The 25,141-nt window shown below is 41.7% G+C and overlaps 1 protein-coding gene across 1 annotated transcript in view; it reads left to right on the top strand.

Annotated features, from left to right (window-relative positions):
• LOC310872173 (intermembrane lipid transfer protein VPS13A-like) overlaps nucleotides 1–25,141 on the top strand; it is a 54,166-nt gene that overhangs the window by 17,544 nt on the left and 11,481 nt on the right. Inside the window, 30 exon segments of the mRNA XM_083783893.1 lie at nucleotides 209–325; nucleotides 568–671; nucleotides 1,534–1,701; nucleotides 2,967–3,271; nucleotides 3,763–3,910; nucleotides 4,474–4,651; nucleotides 5,376–5,500; nucleotides 5,719–5,888; nucleotides 6,918–7,174; nucleotides 7,580–7,764; nucleotides 8,939–9,079; nucleotides 10,772–10,981; nucleotides 11,655–11,798; nucleotides 12,187–12,285; nucleotides 13,515–13,667; nucleotides 14,035–14,296; nucleotides 14,652–14,812; nucleotides 15,575–15,678; nucleotides 16,009–16,318; nucleotides 16,596–16,732; nucleotides 17,058–17,358; nucleotides 17,576–17,680; nucleotides 17,935–18,081; nucleotides 19,124–19,255; nucleotides 19,516–19,649; nucleotides 21,258–21,390; nucleotides 21,563–21,620; nucleotides 21,868–22,039; nucleotides 22,979–23,132; nucleotides 24,690–24,836. Coding sequence (XP_083640019.1) covers nucleotides 209–325; nucleotides 568–671; nucleotides 1,534–1,701; nucleotides 2,967–3,271; nucleotides 3,763–3,910; nucleotides 4,474–4,651; nucleotides 5,376–5,500; nucleotides 5,719–5,888; nucleotides 6,918–7,174; nucleotides 7,580–7,764; nucleotides 8,939–9,079; nucleotides 10,772–10,981; nucleotides 11,655–11,798; nucleotides 12,187–12,285; nucleotides 13,515–13,667; nucleotides 14,035–14,296; nucleotides 14,652–14,812; nucleotides 15,575–15,678; nucleotides 16,009–16,318; nucleotides 16,596–16,732; nucleotides 17,058–17,358; nucleotides 17,576–17,680; nucleotides 17,935–18,081; nucleotides 19,124–19,255; nucleotides 19,516–19,649; nucleotides 21,258–21,390; nucleotides 21,563–21,620; nucleotides 21,868–22,039; nucleotides 22,979–23,132; nucleotides 24,690–24,836 — 4,961 coding nt within the window.

Here is a 25,141-nt window from a genome sequence, read left to right on the forward strand (position 1 = left end):
TTTTGGAGTTGTGAAACGGTTCCTACGTGATCATCCTGGCGTGAAATATGTGTTGCAAAAGAGCTGGTGGACTTAATTGGAATAAGAGACACAGAAGTTAATATTTAATAATAGTATAATTTCAGAGGGCTGTATAATTTCCTTTTCCTGAGTTTCGTCTCACTTTCTATTTATCTTCCCTCTTTACTTCTTTCATCTTTGTCCATAGCTTCAAAGAAATTGAAGTTTGAGGATGTGGTGAATCTGCACATCAGAGCAGATCTCAACTGTCTGAAGGTTTTCATCCGAGGAGAGAAGGCCAGGATCTCTGAGATCAGTATTGAAGGTATACCTTTCACCCACTGCACATAACACGCTCAATGAACACCCTTATCTTATCCCCTAATTTATACTTTGTCACACAACGGCGTTGCTCAATGGAAAATAAATAATTGTGCAAAGTACATTATGTCACCAAGTGAATATTTTGAAGCCATGAGTGGTGAAAACTATTGAAAGACTACCTAGTCTACCGTAGGAAGTTGAAGGAGTCTTAAGTTACTCGTTTTGTGATGTCGTACTGTCCAGGTCTAGTTTCAGAGGTTCTGATGAGGAAAAAGGAGATGGAGATTCTGGCCAACCTGAAGAACATTGTCATCCTGGACTGTGACAAAGATGCAATTTACAAGAAGGTATCACTATTAAAAAATCACACCCGTGTGAACTGAGTGCTGCAACTCCTCTCTCTCCCCCCACCCCCCCTCTCTTTCTCTCTCTCATTAGCAGGCAACAGTACAGCACTATCTCTCTCTCTGTTTCTGGCACAACAGTGCCCCTACTGGTACTAATAGTCATACTCGTGCTCATTAACGTCACATACATAGGCGTCACATACATAGGCGGACACGGACATTGCTGTTCCTTGGAGTGGTTGCACCACTCAAAAAGGGTTAGTAAAGGTTTAGCTTAGACATTCTTTTTAGTAAAGGCTTAACCCATTAAGACCTCTGGCCACACTTTCAAAAGATTCAAAAAGAGCAGATTGCATGCTTGGCACTGTGAGCTTGTATATCTGCTATTTCTGAATATACAACACAAAAATGACAAAATCTAAAATGATACTGATGTCGACATGCTTCCCTGGTTTTAATGGGTTAATTATCTAGTACAATAATCTCTCACTGTACCATATGTTTACAAGTCAATAGATTTTATTTTTATTTTTTTTAACGGATACAAATATTTAAAAAGGTTCTTTGAAAAACAAAGAAGGGTCCCGCACACTGTCAGAAACTTGCCAAAAATGTTGCTCTTTATTGGTCAACGTTTCGGTCGATTACACCTTCATTAGGACAGACAATACAAGACAGGTATTGTCTTGTATTATAAGTATGCTTTATTGCCCTACGCACCTGTCACTAGCCTTCTGAGGTGTGCATCGGCCTTTTGCTAATAACTGATACAAAATGTAATACAATTATTATCCAATAGACAATTTCAAGAACAAAATTATATTATAGTCCCATCTATCTTGTCCACGCTCGATCTCCCCAGGCAGTGTCCATAGCAGATAAGGAGGTGTTTGCCTTCCGCATGGTGAACTACACAGCTGCCACCGAGGGAGACGCCTATCTGGATATGTGTAAAGTAGACACTTCCATAACACTAAATGTGGGATGCATCCAAGTCATCTTCCTCAAGAAGTTTCTCTCTTCATTACTGGTAAGATAAATAATATGTTTTAGATCATATTTGTTTAGAGGCTGTGTGTGTACTTTGGTTTAGAATCCCACACATAGCACTGTCATGTTATGTAATATTTTTAATGCAATAATACACTGAAAATGTATCAGATATTTTTAAAAAGAAAGAGGATCTGGGCACTCAAAGTTAAAAAATTAGGATTGATCGCCTTTAATAAATTAAAAAGGCAACTGCCAACATGTTTCGACCAACAAGGTCTTCATCAGGGCAAGAATGATCAGATATCAGATATCTTGCTGCTGATTTGATTACATCCTTGAGAAAATATATTTAAAAGCAATTTCTGTTCAATTAAGCTGCTTAACCCTCTAACACCCGCATTAATTTCTACTTGCAAAAAATAGATTTCAACCTTACTACTACTTTGTACTACTAGGACTGACACTAAAACATATGTTAAAAAAAATAAAAAAAATAAAGTTTGATGGAAAATTTATAATAATTATATAATAATTATATAATAATATAAAAAAATCATAATTTACATTTGGGGGATATCTTTCACAATAATGAATAAAACATGTTCTAGACATTCTAATGATCACAAAAAAACATATATTACAATTATTTTACCTACTTTTATTAGGGTAAAGGTCAAAAGTCTTAGGTTAAAAAATGTTCAAAATCGCACAGAGTCCAGACATTTTTAATTTGTGTGAATTTCAGCCTCTGTGGGGGGTATTTATATGCAAATATCATGACCAATGTCATTGAAATGGCATTGCAATGAACATCACTGATGACATTTAGGTGAAAAAAGAACAGAAAAAAATTATAATAATTTAGTAATTAAATAAAATAAAATTGTTGCTAAAAAGCAACGCTGGGTGTTAGAGGGTTAATTCTAAGGTCGCATTCACACCTGGACATTTTAGTTTGATTTAAACAAATCTTGTTGACGGAAAGTCCAGTTCGTTTGCGTTGTTGGAACTCATTCTGATGCGAACCAAATGAACAAACTAAAATAAAAAATGTGGTTCTCAGTTCACTTTCAAGTGCACCAGAGTTCGGTTCACTATATGTAGACATATTTATATATTTTTGGTGATTTATCTATCTATTCTTACACCCACCAAGTCACCAACTACCCACAATTAGCCTCTAATTTACCTAGATACTATAATGTATGAGTTTTATCCTGTGCAGATTGTACTGTATTTCAGATACATGCACTTCCATAATTACATTTACAAATTTACTGATCTTTCATCTGTGTCCCCCAGGCTTTCATCAACAACTTTCAGGAGGCTAAAGAGGCCTTGGCTGAGGTGACGGCGCAGGCAGCAGAGAAGGCTGCCACGGGCGTATTGGAACTGGCAGAGCGCAGCATGCGCATTGCTCTTAACGTCCACTTCAACGCTCCTGTCATCTTCCTCCCCCAGTCCTCCTCCTCCACCAATGTCATCGTAGCCGACCTGGGCTTGATCTCCGTCAAGAATCACTTTTCCATGCCGTCCAAAACCCACACAAAGATCCCCCCTGTAGTGGATATGATGTCAGTGGGACTGAGTGAGCTCAAAATGTACAGGTGAGTGCAAGACCATCTGTAAAAGAGTAACATAATTGAAGCTCCTCTATACGTTACTTATCTTGTTTATTTTTATTTACCAGAGTTAAATTATGCCACTAAGCATGAACCAAAATTGGCTCTTGGCTGAACGCTCTATAGGCTAGTGTTGACATTTGGCTAGTTGTAGATGGTTTGAGGCCCTGAAATGACAATTCTTTAGGAGGTTTAACTTAGTTTTATTCTCATTCAGTGAGTTTTAAATGTACCAACCTTCAACTATATAATATTATATAATTTCTTAGCCGGGAGTGTGACAAATAAACGGAACTGTTAATTTGGTGATACCACATTCATACGGGTTCATGCTTTTATTTGCGTTTAGAAACCTCTAATTCAGCGGGACATCAAGTCATTGAGTCATTCAGTCATTCAGTCATTGAGGCATTGAGTCTCATATCGGGTACATATCGTTTCTATTTACAATTCCTGCATGCTCTTTTTGCTTGCAGAACCACATATGAGGCAGAACGGTTTCAAGGAGAGACTCAGCTTCTAAAACCAGTTAACCTGGACTTGTCTATCGAACGAAACCTGTCATCCACCTGGTACCACGACATACCTGATATCAAGATTACAGCTCACCTTAAACCCATGAATGTGAGTAGTGGTCGTTTGCAGTGTGTATGCACATACAACACGGCTATTCAACAAAATTGTTCAGGGGCCGTGGACGATTAGTTGAGTTAATGAAACACAATGAGTACAACAAAAATATAATCATATTTATCTTGGAATCCACATGAGAACGGTGTGGTTCCAATGTGGATCTTGTTGCCCTGCCTGTGATGTCAGTCATATATGATGTCAATCATCTGTGAGATATATGGTTGGTTGATTTATATGATGTATGTATGACCCCAAATGTGGGCAAGGTTCTAGCCCGATCAGAGCCCTTTGATTTCCATCCATTATAAAAATGTAAAAGTTAATTATTTAAAAAGGTGTATCAGTGTTGATTATATTAAAAAAAGAAGAAAAGAAACGATGCAGTTTGATATTCTTCAGTTGAATCTATCTTTTTTGGGAAAGACGCCGTCTATGATAAGTTAGGCTTCACGGTCTTCGCCTCCATGTCTTGTCTGCTCAATGTGAATCGCTGTGTCCAGTATATATTGTAAGTACAGTATACCAATGTGTATCTGCATCTGTTTATCTTACAGCTGATTCTGAGTCAGGGTGACATGACGGTGGTACTGCGTACACTGAGTGAGATCCTGTCGGAGACGTCCGACAGTGACACTGTGCCCCCTCCCCCTCCTCCTCCCACTACCGAGCCCTCCTCTGAGACAGCATCCACCAAAGGGTCCCAAGGCTCTGGAACTACAGGACCAACCAGCAGTAAGGAGGAGTGTGCGTGCGTGTGTGTGTGTGTGTGTGTGGCACTCGCTCAGAATTGTAATTGTGCAATCTGCCCTGGCTCAGGGTTATTGTAAGGTTTGGCCCAATAGGTTTGGCCCAATAAGCGTCTAGAAATGAGCACAGAGTTGGGAGCATTTAATGTTTGTTAAACATGCGTAAGTCCAGAATTTCCAAAATGTGTGAGTGTCAATTAGAGTGTTTCACAAACATTTTCATGTCAAGTACCCCTAAATTGATATACTGTATAAGATCTTAGTTATTAGGATGCGGACACTGATGCGTATGTATGTTATGTGCCTTCCTTGTTATAATGGGTAACGCTGTGAAATATATTTCGTTGTAATGATAGCTAACACTTTGATCTTTGTGTAGCCAGATGATCAAAGATCCCCCTTCGCCTACTGATACCTCTGGTGATATCTAAATGCATTGAATGGCCTAAACCGGGTGAAAACAATTTAGGGAAAAAAGAAAAAACAGCATCACAGAACAAATGCACTTTGAGGAGGTCCTCATATGGGATGGTATTGGGTTGGTTTTCAAAGCAGTGGGCATATATACTGTATATGTGTTTTGCCAGCGTCCATCCCATTCATTGTATTTAGATTTCCCCAGACGTATTAGATTACCGGTACTGAACTTCTGGCTACAAGAGAGTGGTGTACCGTGTAACAATGTGTGATATACTTTCTTGTTCCAATAGGTAACACTGTGGTGACCGCTGCTGTTGTGGAGACGCGTAAGAGTGGAAAGGTGAAGAACACACTCAAACTGGACTTCAAGTTTGACTCCATGACGCTGGTCCTGTACAGCCCCAGTGAGAACGAGGTGGGGGAAAGCACTGATAGTCATATTGCCAGACTTAACTAATGAACTAAACTGTAAATGATGTTCTGGGACCCCTTCTCTGTCACAGCCGTGGTCTCCGTCCTGCTTACTTTCACTTGCAACTTGGGTGCAATATGAAAAATCTGACTAAGATTTGCCCTCTCTCGGTGTCCCTTTATCCATTCATTAAATGTATTTAGCATCTCTTTGTTATTCAGGTGCAGCTGCTGGACTCTCACGACGAGCAGCAGAAGCTGGCAGAGTTTACTCTGGGAACCATCTCCACCTCCTTCAACATGTTCTCTGACAGCTCTATGAAGGCCTCAGTCAGACTGGCCAACTGCCTGTTGGACGACAAGAGACCTAGAATCAAGATGGTCACTTCCAGGTACTAAGGACACACAAAACAGACACATATACTTTATATCAATATAGGCACATAATCCTATGCAAATCTATAAATGCACAAACTAAAAACAATGTGCAGTGTCGTTTTTGTTTAATCAACCTTTACTAAACATTTGTAATGCTGTTCAATGTAACACACACACACACACACACACACACACACACACACACACACACACACACACACACACACACACACACACACAGAGAGAAGCCGTTGTAAACTGTCTATTCGGGCATAGATGGGTAAACACTAACATTACCACATACACAATCTTAGCTGATACAACATGCGATAATACATCTCCAGCTCTCCCTAGACAGATGATGTCTCACAAGTGTACAATACTCTGACTGTGACCTATGACCTGTGTTTTTACTTTTATTTTTATTTTTATTTGCTTTTGTCCTGTTTGTCCTTGTTTCGTTGGGGGGGGGGGGGGTGTACGTTGTTTGTTGATGTTTGTGATGATTTAAAAAAGAAAAATGGGTGACTATGTGCAAAGATTTTCTCTGTACTGCTTGGCTGTCCCCAATAAAACACTAGACAGATGGTGTAGCTTGTCACCATTCCTGAAGTGTGATCCAGTACAGTATGTTAAAATGTGTTCAGAGTGTGACAGGGCTACTTACCCAGTCCATCCATCTCCAGGGGCTGACAGGCCCTGCTGAGGGCACAGATTGGGCAGACAGTGGTGGCACGCCAAGACACAGTCAGAACGGAGTCATCAGCGCTACACAGAAAAACACATACTGCTCATGTCATATGTTCATAATCCACAGGCCTGGGTTTGTTAAGAGAGAGCATGTGAACATATGTAGCTACATACTGTACACAGACCTACTAGTAGAATGTGTTCAGATATGATTTGATCAGCGTTCTTTCTTTACTGCATTACTTTCGATTCGTGCTAATAATACTTCTGTCTTTACTCTTATCGCTTTCCCTTTCGTTACATGCCCTCCTACACTCCCACCCCTCCCAACTCTCCTCATCATAACCTCCCAGGATGATGGAGATGCGACCCGGCGCTGAGCAGAACACGATGGTGGAGGTGACCTACCGCCAGGGCCGCGAGGGCACCACTCTGGATACAATAGTTCAGGACCTCTACCTGTGTGCCAGCATGGAGTTCCTGCTCATTGTGGCAAACATCTTCCTCAAGGCCACCCAGCAGGGCTTTGCTCCAGCCCCACAGCCCAAGGCCACCAACAGAGGATCGGATAAAAAGTATACAGCCTCTTCAGCTTCATCCAAGGAGAATGGTGGGTCGCACACACTTGCCACTTAGATGTAAAAGATATTCAAATCGATGTTTTTGTTCTCTGTTTAAAGGAGTTTTATCAAGAAAAGTAGAACAAATAAGAGAATAATTTAAAAATAATGTATTTTTTTGTGGGTTTTATTTGTTGATTTCCAAACCCAAACCAAACCTAGCTAAACCCAAAGTGAAGCTCGTGAAATACTATTATTACCCACTAATATATGTGGGAAGTCTGCACAACAGCTTCTGCTCCAGTGTTTTTATTCTTTTAAAACACCGACAAACAACACGTGTTGTTTGTCTGTGTTAGCCCCCGGCTAGTTGGTTTTCAGTTGTAAATTAATTTGCATGTTAATTGTTAACATCAGCCAGCATAATTATCATCGTTGCTCTTTGCTATCCTCAGCGCCATCTCCAGTGACGGCATCCAAGAGTGAGATCAATGTTCTGGTGAGGAATCCAGAGATTGTCTTTGTGGCAGATTTAACCCGTGGCGACGCCCCCGCCCTGCTGATGACCACGCAGTGTGAACTGGTGATGAAGAACGACGCAGAGGAGTCGCTGATGACTGCCGTCATCAAGGACCTCAAGGTGAGCTCTTTTGCAAACCCCAAAAGGTCCTGCAGTATTAACCCATTCTGACCTGAGATCAGATTCATAACGAGGTTTCCGCCGGACACACACTGGTCTGATGAACCCATTCTGACCTGAGATCAGATTCTAAAAATGTCAGTCGCTCTTCGATTTTTCAAAAATAGCAGACCTACAAGCTCGTATCGCGCCACTCGGTGGCGCGATATGAGCTTGTAGATCTGCTATTTTTAAATAGCTAAAGCATAACATGATGCTGACACCAAAATGGGTGCCCGGCCAGAATGGGTTAAAGCATTCTACTGAATGAATAAGATCAATTTAGATCACCTGGGAATTCATTCCCCTTTGCCCTGCCATATGCAACTGAGAGCAGGCAGGCATATCAGAGTGAAGAGAGCATAAGTTGGATGCGAGGGCAATGATGAATCCTGAGTAATAATGTTTATCACATACCCATTGTCTAGTATACATTGTATACTGTATATTCACAATACAATGACAAAATAGTATTTGAACGGTGATCTTTGCTTAAATAACTCAATATAACCATTAATTTCGTGCTTAATGAAGGATATCATTAGAACATGAATCATCATAGTTTAACGTTCATTAGAATCAAATACTGCCCCATGGTTATACTGCCGTGACTTCTGTTCTTGTTTAGTTGACGTTCTGTCAAAATCTAAGAAGAACTTGAACAACATTAAAGTATCCACGTATTGCTGTGGAAAACGGCCCTGGGGAATGGAAAGGTATTCCCACTGAGATTTTCTATCAATTACGGAGGTAGTTATTTGACAACACAGTTGCCGGCTTCCAACCTGATTATTATCCATTCTGTGAACCGTAGAAGGTCAGTGTTTTCCCCTCTGTGTTTTGTTTCATCCATCCAGACTTAAGATAATTAAGCAAAGAGGTCTCACCTCCCAGTGGTGCCTGTTCAGTCCTCTTTAACTACTTTAGGTGCTCATAGGTCAGCTGTCATATAACCATTTGGGAAGATATCAAATCAAATCATCATATCGGGTAATACAGCAGCTGACTAATTAGCACACATGTATCACCCACTTGGTCTATTATCACTTATCTTAAGCAGGTCAAATAAAGCCTTGGACTTGGTATGTGCTAAAACATTCCTGATGGCTTGACTGACCTGCTACTGTTTTTGTAGATTGTGGCGTGTCCCTTCCTGAGGGACAAGAGGAAGAACGTAACCACAGTGCTGCAGCCCTGTCAGGTGTTCTACAAAAGCACCCAGACACCCACCTCCCCTCAATCTTTGGAGGTTTGCATCAACACCCTTTCACTGAAGGTAAGCTTTCATTTATTGAAATACATATGAACACATCTGTGTGTTCAGTTCGTATTCTATTCAGGGACATTTGTTACAGTGTTATGAAAAGATTAGGATATGTCAGACTTTTTATTTTTATTTTTTATGATCAGTACTTTATTTTAGATTTTTTTTACAAACACATAAAACAGAAAACCTACAATACAATCACAAGCAACAACAGCAGAGTACGTATTCATGGATAGACAATTAAGATAGATAAGATTTAAAAAAAAAGGAAAAATCAAATTAAAATGTGAAAATAGTTTACATTATTTACACAACCAAACGCAGCAACATCAACCGTATCATAATGTGAAGTAATACAATAAACAATCAAGAGGGCATTGCCTGACCGTGGATCACACCAAGGGACCTGCAACATGACTGAGGAACACGTCCCACTTAAGATCATATTTATCCAACTGATTATTCATCTTAAAGGATAACCTCTCCAAAGCAGCCACAATACCGAGCTGAGTGAACCATACATGTGCTGGAGGTAAAACCTCAGACTTCCATTCCTTAACAATGATCTTCCTACCCACAATTAATGCTGTTTGAATCCAGTCAGCTAGAGGTGCAGGGAGGTGTTTTAGTGGCGATGGATCACCCAGAATAAAGAGAGCCGGTGTATAAGGAATATCCTGGTTTGTGATTTGCGTTATATTCTCATGAATAGCACACCATAGCGTCTGTACCCTAGGGCACTCCCATAATACATGAATAAGTGTACCGAGGTCCTCATCACACCTCCAGCAAACCGGACTATCTCTGAGCTTAGCCTTGAACAATCTTCTCGGAGTCCAGTAGACTCTATTCATTATTTTAAATTGAACTAATCTGGTTCTAAGTTCACGGGACATCTTCTTTGAGTTCCGTAGAATCATGTTCCATTCATAGAATAAACCTCCCAAACACTCTTTACGCTTGAGGGCTGACCTTGGTGTGCTATCATAATTGAATAATATGTTGACGCCTCATGCCCAGTTCCAAATATTGCTAACACCGTTTTCAAAAGGTCAAACTCTGTCGGCATATTGGGGTGAGCTCTTACATTTGTCAATAGTAAATGCAGAATTTGAAGATATTTCCAGAAGTGATTACGTGGAAGACCATATTGATCAGCAAGTTCTGTGAAACTTTTAAATGTATCTCCCTCATACAAATCTTTCAGAGCCAGAATACCTCTTTCTACCCATAGATTCCAAATGAATGGTCTTCTATCAATAAGGAGTTTGGGATTCAGTCAAATACTGGAAGATGGGTTAAGGTATAAGTTCAATTTGAAAAAAAGCAACATTCTCTTCCACACCCAACGTAAGTGGAGAAAAATGGGATGGTCACTAACAACCTCAGGTAGTTGAGCAGTGGTAAAATATACCAAAGGTAGGCTATCAGAGAAGTGGTTCTCTATCTGAGACCACGGTGGGGCTCGTTCAGGAGGGAGAGACCAGTGAGCTAGATGTCTCAGGCTGAAAGCATAATGGTAGAGCAGAATATTTGGGATTCCCAGACCTCCCTGGTCTCAGACAAATAGTTTCAAGTTTATAGCATTTATCTATGAGCGGTGTCAAACCAAGGCCTGACTGACCTGCATACACTGTAGACTCAATTATATTAGAATAAGTGCTATATATGCGCCTACCTTCAACCTCTCTCCATGCCCAGGTGTCTCCCATCATCATCAACACAGTTATCACCATCCAGTCTGTGCTGACGCCTGCTGCAGAGACACCACAGGAGCTAGACAGCCCCATACCCCCTGAGTTATGGGAGCGAAGGACCTGGAAGGACCTCAAGTTATGGTTCCTGGAGGAGGAAGGTGATGAGGATGCACAGTCATTAGTCCCATTGATACCACAGGGAGAGTCACTACAGGTACAGTAATGCCACCATTGGGTCGATAGTACTTACTATGCAATATTGATTGATTGTTATATACTGTATTGATCAAACTGAGAAATGATCAAATTGATAAATAGTGAAAAACTGTTTAAATGGTTTAACTCCACAGTTCATTACTACGGTACATAGGTCAGAGACTTGTTACATGCTTACTTTTGCGTAACTGGTAGTTTTTATGGTGTGGCTCGGTAGGAGGCTAGCCATAAGAGGGTCTGTCTATCTGTCTGGTTGTCTGGGGCTAATCTTGCAAACCGTCGGACAAAGTGTCAAGTTTCTTGTCAGAATAGGCATGTCACATCACAGTTTACATGTGGTGTAAAGCAGCCGCCAACCGGTGAAATTCATCATGAAATCCGAGCTCCACATAGGACCCAAGCGGATATTATTATGAATCACTAATGTCCTTTTCGAGCGGTGTGTGTGTGTGTGTGTGTGTGTGTATACACTTTTTTTTTTTCAACTAAATGTTACTTTTTTCTTTACTTACAAAGACAAAAAAACACTCATACGGTACATGCACTCCAACATACCTCCCCCCTGCCCCCAACAGATCTTTCGAGCCATATTTTTAATTATACCAGTAATACAGCTTAGTGGAGAAAAGAGGAGCATTTTCTTCCATTCACTGTACTGTATGTCCCTGCAGGTAGCCATCAGCTCTATCTGCCTGACTCTGGAGGCAGGGGTAGGGCACCGCACTGTGCCCATGCTTCTGGCCAAGTCCTCTTTCCATGGAGCTGTCAAGAACTGGAGCACGCTCATTAACATGCACAGTCAGCTCAATCTGGAGGTACGAGTATGTTAACATACACCCCGACTTTAGCAATATTACAGGAAAGGGTGTGTTTTTTAACACTCGAGCAGAGTTCCATAAGCATCACCAAAGTAATGATGCCCATGTAATATTGCAATTATACAGTTACCAATACCAACAAAATAAAACATAATAAATAACAAAATAAGTACCAGTAATACAAATGTATTCATATTGTGGGGCAAATTGCTCAATAAAAGAGTGCAATCTCTGCATGTGGTAAATACATGTGGTAATTTCTCAGACGAGAGGCTAATGGGAACATTCACCAGTCTCAACTAGACACCAAAACATATACCGGTAAACATAACCTGTGTGTAATAAATAATAATACAGTACATAACACACTGTACTTTACTGTTAGGTTCACTACTACAATGAGATGATGGGAGTGTGGGAGCCACTCCTGGAACCATTAGAAGAGGAAAGAGACAGCTTCAGACCCTGGACTCTAGGACTGAAGGTACACATGCACGCATGCACACACACACACACACACACACACACACACACACACACACACACTTCACTCTAACCTTATGAAACCATAAAATCTAATTGAGCATACTGATTGTATCCCCCATTTCATATTTCAAGATTTGTCCCAATTATTTTTAATGTCCAAAGGGCATATGGTCCCTTATTGTATTTGTATTTTTTTTTCTTCTTCTTCCGCCAAATATTGCAGTTCTGGCTGAAATGTACAGTCGGTTTTCGCAAAACTTGGCAATATGGTAGAGGGCTATGCCAAACGGAGAAGACGCGAAGCCCATAACCATTAGCCAAACGGTTGCACTATAGCACTCAATTGAAAATGTTTGAACAGGCATAGGTCATGAACCGTTGGCAATAAAAGTTCAATACACATATCCGTCTCCTCAGAACAACTTTCGTGTTCTGATTGGTCACTTTGTATGTGAAAAAATATATGAATAAAAAATATATATAGCTGCAAGCTATATACATAAGAGGGGCCAAGGAATGGAGAAATAAGAAAATGGGATGGTCACTAACAACCTCAGGTAGTTGAGCAGTGGTAAAATATACCAAAGGTAGGCTATCAGAGAAGTGGTTCTCTATCTGAGACCACGGTGGGGCTCGTTCAGGAGGGAGAGACCAGTGAGCTAGATGTCTCAGGCTGAAAGCATAATGAAAAATACTATATGCAATACGCACAATAAGTGGGCGCACATCCAGAGCTAAGAGTCGCTCGGTTGCTCAACACATCTGAAGGGTACCCTTCATTGGGTATCTGGGGCTGTCTGGGGTACGAACAGCTGCAATACAAAGGGCCTTTCACACTGAGCAGTGTTGTTGAGCAGCCTGCACCGCTCAGTTCACATGAGTGTGATTTGCTTATTGCTTGGCCCCTGTTATCGCTGCTTGTAGCTATATTTCTTTATTTGTTTTGTGATATATAAACTGATATTCTTGGTTAAAAAGTTAAAGCTCTATATTTTAATAAATCAGTAAGAAACTGTTCTCAACTTGTCTGCAAATATATCTGCACATTACTATTACTAACCCAGTGACCAATTAAAACAATACAATAAATGCTGTCTCCCTGTCTGAGGGACAGCAGTATTTATCTTTGAGAATGCAGGTGAGAATGGACATTTAGAGAATTTAGCCCATGTCCGAAACACACAGATTGCTAACTATCTTTCCACCGTTGTGTTGTAACCTCCTTAGATGAAGAAGAAGCCAGTGAAATATACTGGAATTTCGGATGAGGTTGATTTCAATGTTCCAGATTATAAGACCGTGATCAACATCAGCAGCAAGGACCAGCTCAACCTCACCCTCACAAAATGTGGACTGGGCATGCTCAGTAACTTGGGCACGGTAAGGACATAACAGTCACATACAGTACTGACTTACAATACCTTAAGGTGGGGCTCAACCAGAGGTTCTTGGTGGCTTTGTGATTATTATAATGTGTGATGCAACCATATTTCCAAATCCAATTCCAATTTTACAACTTTTGTAGTCCGAGCCCAGCTTTTCAATTAAAATAAATTGTTTTACAATTCTAATGTATGGTGGTCCACACTGTATTTGTGAATGTAACTACTAAAGCAATTTAACTCTTGCGTGGAGCATTGTCAAAGCTTTTTCTCACATTTAATCAGTGAATACTGTATATCATCATTCTCTTCCAGTGTTATCAGTTTTTTGTCCAAAGTGTTTATTTGTGTTTGTATCTATTCAGGCGTTTGCAGAAGCCGCTAAACAGTCGACTGAAATCTTCCAGAAGGACGAGGCTCCATTTGTGGTGAAGAACCGTCTGGGCCTGCCAGTGTCTGTTCTCTACAGTGAGATGTTCTGCCCCCTCGACAGACAGGGCGTCAACCGCACAGTGGAGTTGCAGAACGGAGAGCGACTCAATATGGACTACTCCAGAACCTCCACCGACTCTGACCAGTTCTCCGCTATAATCTCCCTTAGTGAAAAGGACTACTACATACAACCCAGTAAGTAGCAGTGGCACATACAGTACAGTATAGCAGCCATGCACATAATGCTGCAGCTTGTGCACACTCACGCACACACACACCCGCTCTCTCTCTCTCACACGCACGCGCGCGCACGCTCGCACACACACACACACACACACACACACACACACACACACACGCACACAGTATTCTTTAGCAGCTGGCAGTGGTAATATTGTGCGCAGTGCCCATCTTGTGAGATACTCAACAAGGTAGTGTCTACTGTAGCTGACTGTCTGCCAAATTAATCAAAAGGAAAGCCCTACATAAACCATGCTCCATATACTAGTAATAAAAACACACGTGTTGTTGTCCCCTGTGTTCTGCCCAGCTCCGGTGGGTCACACATGCACCACTATCATCCCACTGATCAAGGTCGGCCGGGGGATGTACAGTGTGATGCACAGGGAGTCCGGGGTCACTCGCTTCCTGGTGTGTCAGATCTACTCGGATCAAGGAAGCAAGTACATCAAGATCCGCTCTCCCTTCCAGGTAAAATATTTCGGGCTTTGCATCTCATTCAACCTTTAGTCTATAATTAGCCTCATTGTTTGCTACTGTCATGCCAAGGAAGAAACTTGCCTGCAGTGTTTCACCGACTTAGTCACTGTATATCCATGTCGGTTCCAAAGTCTGAGGATTTGACAGATTTTAGCAGCTCGCTGATTGTAACAAATTGATGAATGATGTCATTTTTGTGAGATGTTGTAAAACTTTGAGTATATCTCAAGACGATGCCTTGGTTGGCTTTATCCATCATTGTCGCAGCTACTGCTGCGATGCAGGCTTTGTGTGACTGTTGTGTTTATTGCACAGCGTAGGAGGGCAGTAAGCTATTAGGCAGCAGGCTCTGAACTATTCACCAGATAATGTATGCTCATATAAAACATGAAATATGATTTTAATGCTTATAAATCCAAATATTGTAATGTTACTTTATTTAATATCCAAATAATTATTATTATAATGATATTAAAGAAATATATAAATATCTTTCAATCCCGCCAGCCAGTGGTCCGAAATTATACTTCACACGGTCGATTAAGATTTTAATCGGCCAGTGGCCAGCATATACCAGCTAATGTAAACCTTGATGGTACATGCCCAAGCCACCTTCATCCTTCTGTCCTTAGACACTGAGCAAATAACTGGAAAAAGATATGAAGAAGAATACAAGATATAGAATGGTCCACTCCTACATCTTTTCTCTCTCTGTCTAACACACTCTCTGCCTGTCTCTGTTTTTGTCTGCAGATCATCAATCACTTTTCTATTCCCTTCAAAGTGTATGAAGGATCGACATGTCTGGGTATATCTCTTCCCAATGAGGAGTTCTGTGTGCCTCTAGATTCCTATAGGTGAGACACAGCACAAACTGCTGACAAGTTGAACACACACACACACATAAAATTCAACCTGCTACAGAAAATGACGGTCCAGTTCTGCAGGGCCATTATCGAGTCCAGCACCGGGAAGTGACCAGGAAAGACAATCTCCTCCTCAATGTTTTTTCCCCAAGGCAGTGGACTCCCAAACCAACCCCTGCTCTTGTGTCTGTTAATACTGGCATTATTCACTGTAGTGCAAAAATGCACCAACCTGACCTCATTATGTGCAAGCCATAACAGGCAATTAAAATAATGCTGATTCTGATTCCTTCATTGTCTGTCCTATGCTGCCCTCTGCAGGTCTGAGCTGAGCCTGCAGCCAGTAACGGAGGAGGATGAAGGCCGTCAGGTGGAGGAGTTTGAGTTTGAGTGTTCCGAGGGTTTCAGCTACGAGGAAGTCAGCAGCCAGGAGCCCCGCACGCAGAGCTGCCGTCGCCGTGGAGAAAAGGCCGGCATGCTGATGGTCAACATTGTGCCGCTGAGGGACACCGTGACGTCCAAACACACAGGATGTGTCGGGGAGAACTTTGACGCGCCCTACATCATCCACCTATGGCCATCCGCCCTGCTGCGTAACCTGCTGCCTTACCCCATTACCTACAAACTGCAGGTAGGATAGAGATAGGCGATGTGCAAGCTCTCAATGTGTCGTGGATGCGTTGTGAGGTTGTCTTGTAGATCAGCTATTTTTGGTGTGTCAAACCGTACAGTATGACAGAGTATAAATTAGGCATTACACACATGCATACACTACAGTTATACTAGAAACAATTTTTTCTGTAACAATTAATGAACCTTGGACCCTTGAACTACAGTTTGGCTTTTGAACATCTAGTGGAAATCACAAATACTTGCATAATAGACTTACATGAAGCATCCATGAACAGGACAGTGGTGACATCGCCCCTGAGGCCACTCTGAAACCAGGCCACTCTGCCCAGCTACACACTGCCGTCATCAACCAGTCTAGTCTCGCTCTCCGCCTCCTCGACTACCTCGAACAGGATTGGTCTGCTGTGTACAGGTCACTTTCAACTTCACTAAACGTTGTCATATCACATGTTTACACCAGGTATAAAAGAGTGGATGAAATTCATGTTCATTAATATCTATTTGTCAATAAAATATAATTAAAATAATAATTCTATCCAATGTACATTAAGTACAGTATGTATAAAAACAGTATCTCATCTTTATGTCTCATAGTTTTATTATACTTGCAGTACTTGTTGGTGTCTGCATTGTTTTTTCTTTTACTCGTTTTGTTTTAAATAATCTTAAACCAAAAGTGGGGTTTGCTTTATGTTCAGCCTTTTCCTTTTTTTTTGCTATTCCTTCCCATTCCACAGTCTCCGCAGCGAGCAGGAGGAGATCACCTTCACCGTGTTCAAGTCTCTCCGGGAAGACGACGATGAGGAGGGAGAGGGTGGTGGGACGGAGAGGAAGAGGGCAGAGCTGGACATAGCGGTGCATGTCAACTATGAGTCAGGACAGTCCGTGGTGGCCATCCATTCACCTTACTGGATGGAGAACAAGACAGGTCGGCTGCTGCAGTACAAGGCTGATGATATCCATCGCAAGCACCCCCTGGACTATGACCTGCCACTGCTCTTCTCCTTCAAGCCACGGAACTTCCTGCAAAACAACAAAGTACGAGGAATTTGACGTAGGATGAGGGTCCAGTGGTTCTCAACCTTTTTCAGGCCATGGTACCCCCAAAATAATCATGTTTGAACTGAACACCAGTTTGTTTGCTTTACCTGCTCCCCATCTGTTGTGTGTACCTCGATGCAGTGACATCTCTTTTGTTTGCCATTCTTCTGAACTGTGTGACCTTTCAACTCTGAATGCATTGTTCGTCCTCCAGGTGCGGCTGATGATCTCAGACAGTGAGCTTTCAGAAGAGTTCTCCCTGGATACTGTTGGTAGTTATGGAGATACCAAATGCAAAGGCAAATATAAAGATTACCAGGTAAGGTTTTGTCCAGGACAGTGGCCTTTAATCATTACAAGCTTTAGGTGACTAGTCTAGAGAGTCTAGACTCAGAGTCTAGACCTTGCTCCAGACTCCACATAAAAAATAAATAAAAAAACACACTGTAATCAAAGTGAACAGCAATATACTGTAATTTAGGACATTGCTTTTAGTAGGGCATATAATGGAGCAAATTAAATTGTGACCTGGTATTAACTTTTTGCTCCATTTCTTCTTTGTCTACACATCAGGTTGGAGTGAAGATTGACCGCAGTAGCTTCAGCCTGACACGCATTGTGACCTTCATGCCATTCTACCTGTTGGTCAACAGAACCAAACACACCATCTTGATCAATGAGCAGGGACTGGAGAACTGGACGAAGGTTAAGCCTGAACAGGTCAGAACCAAGTGCAGGCTATCATATTTTACAATTTAGTCATTTAGCTTATCTTACAATAAGCATACATCAAATGCACACGCTATAAGCTTGTAGATCTGCTATTTTTCAATGGCTAAATTATAACATCATGTTTAAAACACCAAAAGGGGTTCCCGCCCAAAATGGATTCATGTAAAAACCTGGCATGTTTGCGTGCTGTACTGCAACATTTAGGGCCCTACAACATAATGTTACACCAGGCGCACAACGTCTCATTTAGGGCCCTACAACATAATGTTACACCAGGCGCACAATGTCTCATTTAGGGCCCTACAACATAATGTTACACCAGGCGCACAACGTCTCATTTAGGGCCCTACAACATAATGTTACACCAGGCGCACAACGTCTCATTTAGGGCCCTACAACATAATGTTACACCAGGCGCACAACATCTCATTTAGGGCCCTACAACATAATGTTACACCAGGCGCACAACGTCTCATTTAGGGCCCTACAACATAATGTTACACCAGGCGCACAACGTCTCATTTAGGGCCCTACAACATAATGTTACACCAGGCGCACAACGTCTCATTTAGGGCCCTACAACATAATGTTACACCAGGCGCACAACGTCTCATTTAGGGCCCTACAACATAATGTTACACCAGGCGCACAACATCTCATTTAGGGCCCTACAACATAATGTTACACCAGGCGCACAACGTCTCATTTAGGGCCCTACAACATAATGTTACACCAGGCGCACAACGTCTCATTTAGGGCCCTACAACATAATGTTACACCAGGCGCACAACGTCTCACGGCTGAAGAATTCATGAACTCCCTAGCAATAAGAGGGTTATTAAAAAACACTGGCTTTCAGCGCTAAGGTTTTGCTTTTGCCTTTTGTAATTGATGGTGAGGTCTAAGAGTTGTCAATATTGGTAATTGATGACCACTCGCACTATAAAATTATTGGACTTAATAGAAACGAGACATTTTTGTTTTCAGATAACGAAGTTTTCACTTAACAATTATTTGATATAATCTTCAGTCAGTCCTTCCATTCTGGCCCGAGAAAGATTCCAAGCACCTGAACATCCAAGTTGAAGGTTGTGACTGTCCTCCTCGGATCATTGACTTCACACGGACAGAGAACTGCTTATTGCTGCCTCTGGACAAGACTGTGAGTGGAACGGTGCACACATACTGTACAAAACAAAGGTTTCAGTCACATACAGTGTATGCATTCAAAATAGATGTATGATTAAATAATAAGATGAACATGGGGTAAAAATATGTTACTGCCCAAGTTCTGAATATATTTATTTGATTTGATTGATTGACTACTCTCTCAGTTATAGAATGAGATTATGTCGACTCAAAACAGTATTCAGCATTTCCTGATGAACGTATAGACTCTAGTTTCTGGTACCTGTTTTCTAGCTGGGCGGGATCACGGTGGATGTGAACATTTCGGAGCACTCTACTGTGATTCGTTTCTCTGACTACCATGATGGTGCAGCTCCCTTCCTCATCATCAACCACACCAAGGACCAGCCTATACAGTTCTACCAGAGGTGAGAGATAAGACAGGGAAGGGTCGGTTGAAGACAATATAACGTATATTTAGTTTGTGCTAATGCTAACTTATTTTTATCCATTTGCCATCGTCACTTCATCAGTGCTTTCTCATGACCTAACTTGTTTGTTTATATTGATGTTTGTTTTTGTACTTTGTGTTGCGGTCCACACAGCGGGCGGAGAAACTCATCTGGTTTTGTGGCTGATTCGGTGCTCGACCTCTCCTTCTCATTGGAGGAGGACAGGTAGAAAAGAATGAACGGCCTCTGACACTCCGATAGGGAGGGAGACAGAGATAGAGAGAGCACGTGGAACAGATTTATGGAAGTAGGGAGAAGAATCGGTACAGTTAGTGCAGTGTGTGAGGTTATGCACTGAAACACAGTTTCAAAAAGTAACGTCTATGCAGAGAGATATAAGTATTAAGTGTAAGAGGTGTGAATCTGAAGAAGATGAGGATGTAGACAGTAGAAGGATAGAATTGGGCTAGGTCTAGATGTAAAGAGTTGAAGGGATACACCTCTGACTAAAGATAACATAGTGTGTGGAAATTAAGGAGACAATACAGGTGATAACTTATTCGATCTACCACGCCGAGCTGCTCGCTCACGTGTGCTCGACCCTCACTGTCATGAAACTACAGGAACTCTGTGATTGAGGAGAGTTACAGATAGAAAAGGGAGGAAAGCATAGGAGAAATCCGACCAAATATGTACAATAAGTGAAGTAATGATGATACAGTATTTGTTGAAGGTTAGTTTATTGACAGTACATCACTGCTTTGGCTCAGACTGGGCTGCCTAATCTGCTCCTTATCTATCCCACAATGAGTAAACGCACACAAGGCTTTTACATGGTCATACCGCTTGACACCACTGTTAATCCTAATTACATATAAATACAAGTGTATAGTGTGTGTGTGCGGTCTCAGGAAGTGACTTAACATACTGTAGACTTGTGAGTCATTGGAATAGAGTAAAAGGAGCAGTTTAGACATTCATTACTGTGACCTTTGACGTCTTCTCAAGTGTTCTTTACTTCTACAACTCATAGTTTTGGCTGCAGCTGATTGGAGGGTATTCTGCCAGTAGAATCGGTTCTCTTGCTTCTGTACCGTCCAATGGGATAAGGCGTCCGCCGTCTGCTTAACCAATGCTTGCTCTGACTCTCGCATCCCCATTTCCTCTTCTTATCTGTTACGTTTTCTCATGTTTACAGCTTCTCAAAGCATGAATTGAAATCAGAATTGGAATGAACTTTGCATTTGTAACTTTTTCCTCTTGGATCAAAGGAGACGCTTTCGGTGGTTCCGTCATTGTAGCATCATTTCTGCTGTTGCATCATCTACCTATTCCTGTGTATGGGAATCTTATGTTTACACTGTGGAATGTCAATGTCATGATTGTTGTTCTATAGATTCTGCGGTCCTCCATAGATGTAGATCCTCTGTGGTTGGGCATTACATGGTTTCATTGTTTTTCTGTTTACTGCTCCTGTCCTGTAAGGTGAATGTTTTCCTGGGTTCATAATGGTAGTACCCTATACCTATTCTGACCTAATGTATTGGTGTCGGCATTTCTGTGTGTGTGTGTGCATGCATTTAGCTCGCAGAAGGAGACAGAGAAGGAGGAGTTGGAGCCGGGTAAAACTGTGTACTACACCTGGCCTCAGCCCACTGGGTCTAGAGAGCTACGCTGGACATGTGGTCATCACCATGGCAAACTGAAGAGTGAGGAGGTATCCACCAATGTCCAGACCAATATGTACTCCCTGTTGGGGCATTGACGACTTGTGATTTTTGCAAGTCGACTTGCTGTCAGTAAAAGGTTGAAGTTGAGTCGACATCTCGTTTGATGACATCATCGGGTGTGTGTGTGTGTGTGTGTGTGTGTGTTTGTCTGTCTTTTAGGACTTATGTGTGGACTTGAATAAAGAGGGAAAACTTTTCCTGATCTCTTTCTATGAAGGTACCGTACAAGACTCATTTTTCCTGTAATTCACTCAACATTTGCATGGAATTCAATGCTCTGTGTGTTTATGTTTTGTTTGGGTTCATTGTCCTTTAAAGTGCATTTTAAGTGTATGGTCCAAACCACTCACTCAAATTCAGGTCAAGCCATTCACTACTCATCCCAACTTCATTTGACTGTGCATGGAAATAGTTTTCATTACGTTTTGATTCATAATTATTTGGTTTGACTGTCGATCCTGCAGGTCTCCAACGGGTGGTGCTCTTTACAGATGAGCGTCGGATCTACAGGTTGATAAGCAAGAGTGAGAAAGCTCACCTGGCCGAGCAGGAAATAACTCTGTCTCTCCGAGATGTAGGGGTGTCTCTGGTAAACAACACGACTGGCCAGGAGGTCTCTTTCATCGGGATTACAAGGTACACAGGCCCAATCCCTCAAGCCCTGAGCCCTGAACCCTCATTGACTTTAGTGACGTCAGCTGTAAGTGCTTGAGGGTGAGAGGCTGCAAGGGCTCCAAATTGTTGTGAAATAAATGGAACACTTTGAAGATGAGTCTGCCATTCATGACAATTTGCATCACTGTCCTTATTCACAGCCAGTGCCTTCATGCTTGGCCTATATTTATACATGACTATTTTAGTATTTAAGCGGATCGTTTTATTATTCGTTTCATAAATACACTTTCCTGTGTGATAGGGGTTGTAATATTCATTATAAATTGCATATATATATTCTTTTACTTTGCTCATTAGTCATTTCTCATCATGTTTCCCTTATTATTGTTATTAAATGTATAGCCTATCCTCCCATTCCGTCTCCCTTTGAGAACAGTGAGAAAGCATCAAAGCACAATTGTGTTTGTTGACATTCTAACCGCGATACATAACTAATTTGCATACTTAAATGATTGACGTTCGGAGGATCCCCCTCATTCCCCTGGTAACGCTATGAACTGTGGGTAATTTCTTTGCCAAAGTCAGCATCGATGCTGTCTTTGGCAAAGGACACAAAGGGGCGGGGCTGAGCCCTCACTGACTTACCGATTTCAATCATTTGATTGGTTAAATATTCATAAAACCCACAGACAGACTTTAGGACCACTTTAAACCTGGCCGCCTTTTTTTGGCCATGTCAATTGTTAGTGGGAAAGATAGCAGATCTACAAGCTCACAACGTGTTGCAATGCAACACACTGTGAGCTCGTAGATCTGTTATTTTCACTACTTTGGTGCTACGCTGTTGCACGACAAAGTATAACAATACAAGGTTTCTGCCCGACAGCGATGATATACATAATTTAATACAAAATAATTTCACAAACTACTGTATATCCTGTCTTTCTCTGCTGTGTACAGTTCTGATGTGGTGTGGGAATCCAAGTCGAAGAAAAGGTCCAGATGGAAGCCACTGAGTGGTAAAGACGCAGATATGCTGGAAACCCGCTACAGAGAGTATCTGGACAGTGGGCCCATAGACCACGCCATAGTGGATTTGGAAAACAACTTCCAGGTTAGAGGTCAAATAGACCCTTTATCAGATCATGTCAAATACAATATCACGTGTGCGTGCGCAGTCAGGTTGCAAAAGTACCCGACTGCTCATAAGATGCATTAGAGTCTCGCCACTTGCATGTGAAAATGCATTCCATGGATGGCGATAGGGCCTTTCTGTGTGGAGTTTGCATGTTCTCCCCGTGTCCCCTAGGGTAGATACCCTCACAAAAACATGCCGTAATCCTGGTCTCTAAAACTACCTCCCCCTGGCCAGCCGGGGCGCCTGATGGAGGGGAAAGGAACTGGTTGGAATAACGTGTCCCTTCCACGCGCTACGTCCGGCCGGGGAAATTCCCCTCTGTCAGGTGAAAAGAAGCAGCTTGGACTCCTCATGCATAGAAGGAGGCATGAGGTCAGTCCGCTGCCCCCCCAGGTTGGCAGAGGAAGTGTAGCGCCCAGGATTACATTAGATAATTGGCACTGGGTGAAAAGAAAACTGGGTTACAAAATCGTGGGATACAAAATTTAAATTAAAAAAAAAAAAAAAAAAATGCATTCCATAAAGCCCTCAGCAGCAGTTTGCCCCCCAGTGTGTAGGAAGAATGTGTATTGTGACCTTTAACCCATTCTGACCTGGGATCAGATTCATACAAGGTTTCCACTGGACACACACTGGTCTGATTAACCCATTCTGACCTGAGATCAGATTCTAAAAATGTCAGTCGTTCTTCGATTTTTCAAAAATAGCAGACCTACAAGCTCGTATCGCGCCACTCGGTGGCGCGATATGAGCTTGTAGATCTGCTATTTTTAAATAGCTAAAGCATAACATGATGCTGACACCAAAATGGGTGCCCGGTCAGAATGGGTTAAATATATACTCCTTGGTTTCTTTCGCGTGTAAGGGACTCCCAAACCACTTGGGAGTGAACCAAAATAACTAGTTTGGGAATCTCTTACATCAACCTGCATGCGTCTGTACTCTGTACAGTCTCAATGTGACAAATAATTGTCTAATATCTGTGTGTGCCATGAATATTAGTACCACAGGAGTATCTTTAATTGCATTAATAATCAATTTAAATTGTTATCGGCGCTGACCAGGCATTTATTTCAGGCACTCGACACTACGTATAGTGAGTTACTGTATTCCCAACCTGTGGGTCCGCAAGAGAGCCCGAAAAAATTAGCAGATTTAAATGATAATATAAGATTCATATTTTATTCATGTTTTGTTGTTGCTGTTGTTTATGAGACAAATTTCCACAATAAATGTAACTAACTAACTAACTAACTTGACAACAAATGTGTTTTAACAATGAATAGCAACTTAAATTGTATTAGATTAGTTCCATTGATCCCAGCCGGAGCACAATCGATTGATTATTAATCAACACGTGGCCCATCCATCTGACCACTTAACACGACCGTGTTAAGTTGAAGTTGTCAGATGGCTGGGCCGTCAACACTTTCAAGATTGGGCCCTGATCTTGAAAAGGTTGGGAACCACTGCAGGGCAGTATATATATACACAGGAATGGACATTTGACAATCCATCCATTTTGTCTCCCAGGTCCTCCTGACTCCCAACGGCATGGATATGAAGCTGCTTCAACCAACAGAAGCTCCTCTCAGGAGGAACTTCCTGCCTGGGGTGAAGGTGGAGTACAGCATCTCCCCGCGACAGAGCTCCTACCGGGTCCAAATCAACCGCATACAGGTGAAAACAACAGCCAAAGAAACAACTTTGTACAGTATACTGAAAATTCCTGAGTGTTCATTTTACTCTTGAGAGTGTACAAATTAACCAAATGATGTTAATTTGTTTACTTGTGTACACAAGTAACTGAGTTACACAAGGAAAGAAATAACACTTGAGAGGAATTTTACTGTGTATTTAGATAGAATGATATAGAAAGGCACAACTTCTGGTCAGATGTTATGTGACAATCTCAAAACCTTATCCAGATCCACCATCTAGAGTCAGTTTGTATTGTCATTGCATGACTTGCATGTTCAAGAAAT

This window comes from Protomyctophum parallelum, assembly GCF_964188405.1.
Source record: "Protomyctophum parallelum genome assembly, chromosome: 15".
In the NCBI taxonomy this organism is placed as follows: Eukaryota; Metazoa; Chordata; class Actinopteri; order Myctophiformes; family Myctophidae; genus Protomyctophum; species Protomyctophum parallelum.